The sequence below is a fragment of the Etheostoma spectabile genome, chromosome 2 (assembly GCF_008692095.1).
Source record: "Etheostoma spectabile isolate EspeVRDwgs_2016 chromosome 2, UIUC_Espe_1.0, whole genome shotgun sequence".
In the NCBI taxonomy this organism is placed as follows: domain Eukaryota; kingdom Metazoa; phylum Chordata; class Actinopteri; order Perciformes; family Percidae; genus Etheostoma; species Etheostoma spectabile.
Genome location: NC_045734.1, coordinates 13,241,295 through 13,248,005, shown reverse-complemented (window position 1 = coordinate 13,248,005; position 6,711 = coordinate 13,241,295). Strand labels below are relative to the sequence as shown.

The 6,711-nt window shown below is 38.9% G+C and overlaps 1 protein-coding gene across 1 annotated transcript in view; it reads left to right on the top strand.

The window, feature by feature from the left end:
• Positions 1 to 1,429: 1,429 nt before the first annotated feature.
• Positions 1,430 to 6,711, top strand: part of LOC116701642 (uncharacterized threonine-rich GPI-anchored glycoprotein PJ4664.02) — a 17,926-nt gene continuing 12,644 nt past the window's right edge. Inside the window, exons 1-7 of the mRNA XM_032535462.1 lie at positions 1,430 to 1,621; positions 4,065 to 4,113; positions 4,243 to 4,284; positions 4,827 to 5,056; positions 5,111 to 5,306; positions 5,948 to 6,510; positions 6,692 to 6,711. The exon at positions 6,692 to 6,711 is cut by the window's right edge and continues 45 nt beyond it. Coding sequence (XP_032391353.1) covers positions 4,083 to 4,113; positions 4,243 to 4,284; positions 4,827 to 5,056; positions 5,111 to 5,306; positions 5,948 to 6,510; positions 6,692 to 6,711 — 1,082 coding nt within the window. The 5' untranslated portion in view covers positions 1,430 to 1,621; positions 4,065 to 4,082. The remainder of the gene's footprint in view (positions 1,622 to 4,064; positions 4,114 to 4,242; positions 4,285 to 4,826; positions 5,057 to 5,110; positions 5,307 to 5,947; positions 6,511 to 6,691) is intronic.

The window sequence follows — 6,711 nt, the reverse complement described above, 5'->3', positions numbered from 1 at the left end:
TGAATTGAAACTGATTGTATTATATATTGCTTTCTTTTTGTGTATTATATATATTACGCCTCAAGTAGCATATGTGTTTTTGTGATTATTTATAGTTTTTTTATCACCTACTCAATTTGTGCATAACTTGACTCTTCAAAGACAAGATAAAAAAGAACAGTAGAGATTTTACATAAACATATAGTGTTTCAGTATTCTTCTCAAAGAATTAAATTTAAAAAATACTTTAGTTAGTTCCTTAATTATGTGTAAAATGCAGTTTTACTAGAAACCTGTAGTCTTTGTATAGAATGCTCTCTCAAAAAATAATGCTACGCTACATCCACGAATGTCCTACTTTTTTAGTTTGTAATTTACTGTTTAGCATTTAGGTTTCCAATTATTAATATCATTTATATTGTATAACAACGTTGCCATTTTTATTACAGCAATATCCTCAATTAATTGATTAGAAAGATTGAATTGAATGAATAGCAAATAGGAGAAAACTATTTCTGTAATTATCAACAATATCCATCACTGAATATTAGATTGAAAATGATTTTATTATATGTTGCTTTCTTTTTGTTTATTATGTCTATTACATCTTAAGCAACATATTTTGTGTTTGGCTGTTCAAAATAAAAGATAAAAACGAGCAGAGACTGGTTTCCCATTGGCTGTCAGAGGTTTGAGAATGTTGTCAAACTGGTCACCGTCAGTGAAACTTGTGTAAACCCCACTTATCAGGAACACCGCATTACAATGGCGCAGTCATTCCTGGAAGTCTCCGTGCTATGTGACATTTTGATATTTATCAATTTAACAGCCTGGTAGCTGCAAATAAATGAGGTAATAAATAGCAAACTGATTTTGGATTGGCTTAATTAAAGAGGTATGTAATTGAGTGCACAGTCTGAACCAGGATGGTGCTGACTTTTAAATTTATGTTGAATAAGAAAAAAACATTTTTAAAAAATGCAGCTGTAAGGCTTTGCTTCACTGTTATAAGTCATTCAATATTTTTTTGTGATACAGATATATCTGTTATATAAGACTAGTTTTTTGGTATACCTTAGGCATGCTGCCTAGACTCAGTAGGGTGTCCCAAGCTCACACCAAGATGCCACCGCTCACCAGCTCGATGACATGAACGACATGGTGTAGGGCCTACCATACTGTTGAGGTTGTTTTCATGCAATAATATTAATATCATTAAAGAAAAAAATAAACTTTGAAGACTTAAATCACATTTTGACACTAGAGACTGAGATTTGGCAATGTATGAATGTTTGAAATAGCTAGAAGCCATTATTTATTCGCACAGCATTGAAATTCATCAATAAATAGTCTATTAGCGCTTCATCAATCAACCCTCCTCCCCTCTAACCATTACATAGTGCCTTTTCTTTTCTCATGGAAATAACACAACAGAACAAGTCAAACAAGTTATGTGTCAGGTTTCAAAAAGAAAGAATTTATTGTCTCTATCAAAACCCCCTCACTGGTCACAAGTCTTCACTTCTATCGTCACATCTTTAAGGTGACAGGGTCCTTCTTAGTGTCAGCTGCTACCATTCATTGAACAATTGCTGTGAATAAAAGAGTATTGCTGCACAGTTGGACTTGGGACTCCACCAAGGTAAGACAACAAATGTTTAAGTTCAACAGGGCTGTGTATGACTAATATATCATACCACATATCTGGCAATTTATGTCAATGTTTAATACATATGTGCTTATATAAATGTAGTATATACTGTATGTAGAATTCTGTGAGTGGGAATTTTTTGCATTTGGGCTCAGAAAGCTATCAAAGTAGTAATAATAAGTAATACGATTTAAGTAATTTAAGTCACAATCTTTGCTTTACCTTTTCTTCTATGTGTATTTCTTTCACATTGCATGCTTTTATTGACTATTATTTCCAGTTTTTTGCTCAGACACACATTTTTGGTAGCCATTGTGTCATGCAGCATCTTCTTAAAAGCCTAATAAAGCGGTTGGTCCACATTGGCTGTGTAACAAAAATATGAACACCACACAAAGGTAAAACATAAGACAAAAAAGTCCTGAAGAACAATGCATTATTAAAAGTAATGCATATTATTCTGAAGGCTGTAACAGTTAAACAAACAGTAGCCTGTATACTTAACACTAAGTGATTGCAATGCTTGACAGGTATATCTGTTTTATGAGCACCTAAGTGTTCTGTCAGCTGGATATAATGAATGCAGTTTTTTTTATGCTAAGGCAACTGAGATTGTCTAATTCAAGGAATGAAATGAATCAATGAATCAAATTGTAAAGACAATTTCTTTATCTGACAAAAACATACCAATAATTATGACATGTACACAAAGTACAGATATGTATTCTGATACAAATAAGTGGTGAATGAGTTTGGAAATGCTGTCTCACACTTAGGATGTGGGAGTGTGTCAAATCTCTTTTAAGCATCTGCTAAATTACGAGGATAAAAAGAAAATATAGCACATATTCAGAGTGATTTAATTGTGTATTAATAAGACAATTATTTGACACACAAGTACTTGAGTTTTACATCTCATTTTCCCTCTCTTGCTCTCTCTCTTCTTCCACTGCACACTTGCTAAAGTGTGTAATTTGCTGCCGACTGTCCTTACAGCGCTCAGCTGAAAAACAGTTAATCAGTAATATGTTAATGTTAATTTGTACATTTAAAAAATGTCAGTTTTGGTGTTTTTGCCTGTGGTTTTACTTTGTGCAATGTTTTCTGATTTTGATGTTTTGTTTTCATGTTTTTGTATTGTCCGTGCAGCAAAATTCCTTTGTCCACACTAATTTCTACCAAGGGAGACAAATAAAGATGCCTTGACCTTAAAATGCATATGGTGGTGTTAGGGATAAAGCAGTGAGGTAACAAGGACACAAAAGTTGTAGTTCAAAATATAAACGAAAAATTCTATATCTAGGCCTATAAAAAAAGATCAACATAACGGAACGCTACGATAACTAAACAGGGTGTTAACGGAACAAAACTGCCCTGCCCTTATGACACATGAGGAAACATACTGTATATGGTGGCTTGGCCAAACCAAATAATACACAAAGGATAATTAAGATGGACACCACCTACAAAAAAATATAAAGCAAAACACAAGTCCTCCACGACATAACAGCACATGGTTTGAACTGACAAGCTAGCTCCATGATTTAAGAGTCCTCAGCCCTCAGCTACGCATTTTGCTCCGCCAGAAAGGAACAACCACCATGGTAAATTATCTATATGCGTAACCCTACAGTGTTAACTGTGCACTTCATTTGAATAATGTAAGGTTAAAGCAAATAAACAGATTCCAAAAAACAACTGTGTGATGTTAATTGTAAGGTGTAATTGATAAATTAAATAAACACGGAACGTGTAGGCAAGAGTCGAGAAGGTGTGAACTGGTTTGATATTACCTGTGGCTGTGGCTATCACATGTGTTGGCAGCCCCGTCTTTCTACATTGAGTTTGTCTTTGATAGTGACCATCGATAATAGAATATTTACATTTGTGACTGCATGGTGCTTCTAGTGCTACTGTGACACAGAGGTCCCCTTTGGGGATCAATAAAGTATTTCTGATTCTGATTCTGATTCTGATGTGGGCTATATGGCTGCTCTAACCTGGTAACATGGCTGCTGTTGCACACATGCTGCTCAGGCAAGCTGTTTAGCATGGGCTTTAGGCTTTTTGTGCATGATCAAACTGTGAGCTATGAGGTACTTGCAAAATACAACACAACAAATAAGCAATAGCCGAAGTTGATTTGTACAAGTTAAGAGTTTCAGTTTTTACAAAAATAGTTTTAGAGAAGTGTTGGTTGAACTTTATTCATTTTGGAGGCTGTGCTTTTTGGTGCTGTTGAATTGTGTTATGTTGAGAGGTGTTTACATCCTCATTGATATAAATGGGGTCAACTAAATATTACAAATACTTCTAAGTATTGCAATGCAATATAACAGCCCCACAAACTATAACCTCTATCAGTGTGTATATTTGTTCTGCATATGAAAATGTATTGAACATGTTTTAATGCTGAATTCTTGATATTTCACAGGAATGAGGAAAGGCGAGGATGGATTGTCTTAAAATCCTTCTATTAGCAGGTATATTGCTGTGTGTGTGTGTGTGTGTGTGTGTGTGAGAGAGAGAGACAGAGAGAGATATATTATTTTATATAATTGTATTTTGAATTGGACTGAATTTAAGTTTAATCATTGTCACTTTTTCTACAGGACTAATGATGACATCAGCTCCAACTGCTATTGCAATGATAGGTAACATGATGATATTACTTGTCAGTGGTGCTCTCTGTTCAAGAAAGGGTTGAGAATACATTGAATAGCAATACCTTAGGCCTTTCTCTTAAAACCAAGAGTGCTATCTAGTGGGCTCAGAAAATAAAGATACTGGATCACGAAGCTTCATTTGGCAATCATTAGGAATCCCAGAAGTGACACTCAACATTTCCTCAGCCAGAAAGTGCAAACATGTTTTCTGGTCAAGCAGTCCTGCAGACAGCGTCTGAGCTGATCAGACTAGCGTATAACGAAAAACAGCACTCTTCTTTAATAAGGAAAATGAATTCACATACAATAGCACTGTAATGCATTGTGCTCTGCCGAAGGAAAACAGGTCTGCTACCCATTTAGGGTCAAAATCCCAATTTTGGGAAAGACTACTCTATGCTGCTCTATGAGACTTTACACATCTGTCACACTATGTTAGATTTATACTAACAGTAAATTGATTTTAAACTAATTTAAAAAGTTTTTTCTTTTCTTGTACATATATTCTGTGGACCCGACCTCACCGACAGAAAACGTGACCTCACCAGCAGTCAATGTGACCTCACCACCAGTCACACAACTAGTCAATGTGACCTCAACACCAGTGAACGTGACCTCACCGCCAGTCAACCTGACATCACCACTAGTCACACAACAAGTCAATGCGACTTCACCACCAGTCAACCTGACCTCACCACTAGTCACACAACAAGTCAATGTGACTTCACCGCCAGTCAACCTGACCTCAGCACCAGTCAACATGACCTCACCACCAGTCACACCAACAGTCAACGTAACTTCAACACCTGTAAACGTGACCTCACCACCAGTCAATGTGACCTCACCGCCAGTCAACCTGACCTCACCGCCAGTCAACCTGACATCACCACTAGTCACACAACAAGTCAATGCGACTTCACCGCCAGTCAACCTGACCTCACCACTAGTCACACAACAAGTCAATGCGACTTCACCACCAGTCAACCTGACCTCACCACATCACCACACAAGTCACCATGCGTCTTCACCCGCATAACCTGACCTCAGCACCGGTCAACATGACCTCACCACCAGTCACACCAACAGTCAACTAACTTCAACACCTGTAAACGTGACCTCACCACCAGTCAATGTGACCCTCACCGCCAGTCAACCTGACCTCACCGCCGTCAACCTGACATCCCACTAGATCCACAACAAGTCAATCACTTCACCGCCAGTCAACCTACATCACCACTAGTCACACAACAAGTCAAGCGACTTCCCCACCAGTCACCTGACTCACCACTAGTCCCAACAAGTCAATGCTACTCACCGCCATCAACCTGACCTCAGCACCATCAACATGACCTCACCACCGTCACACCAACAGTCAACGTAACTTCAACACCTGTAAACTGACTCACCACCAGTCAATGTGACCTCACCGCCAGTTCACCTGACCTCACCGCCAGTCAACCTGACATCCCACTAGTCACACAACAGTTCAATGCGACTTCACCGCCAGTCAACCTGACATCACCACTAGTCACACAACAAGTCATGCGACTTCCCCGCCAGTCAACCTGACTCGACCACAAATCACACACAAGTCATGCGACTTCACCCCAGTCAATGTGACCTCACGCCGTCAACCTGACCTCACCACTAGTCACACAACAAGTCAATGCAACTTCACCGCCAGTCAACCTGACCTCAGCACCAGTCAACGTGACCTCACCACCAGTCACACCAACAGTCAACCTAACTTCAACACCAGTGAACGCGACCTCACCACCAGTCAATGTGACCTCACCGCCAGTCAACCTGACCTCACCGCCAATCAACGTGACCTCACCACTAGTCACACAACTAGTCAATGCAACTTCACCTCCAGCCAACCTGACCTCAGCACCAGTCACACCACGAGTCAACATAACTTCAACACCAGTTAACGTGACTTCCCCGCCAGTCAACGTGACTTCACCGCCAGTCAACGTGGCCTCACCTCCAGTCAACGTGACTTCCCCGCCAGTCAACGTGGCCTCACCCCCAGTCAACGTGACCTCACCACCAGCAATCACAACTATTGGCACTCCAACTACAACCCCATCAGCTGTCACAACAGAGCCAAAAATTAAGTTGGGATTTAAGTTACAGCAAAATTTTACACCACAACTTGCAGACAAATCCTCAACAGAGTTCAAGCAATTACGAGACACAGTAACCACAGCGGTAAGTTTATACATATTCTCTTGATTTTATTTGCATCTTTCCACATTCAGATATGCGTGAAAAAAACTCAAAGCATAAGAAGAGAAGAGAGAAAAAGATGGAATATTTGTTGAATAATAGCAACTTTCTGGCCTCTCACGTATTTTTGAATTTGATTTATTTTTTAACAATTCATTCACAGCTGAACGCCGTTTATTCAAA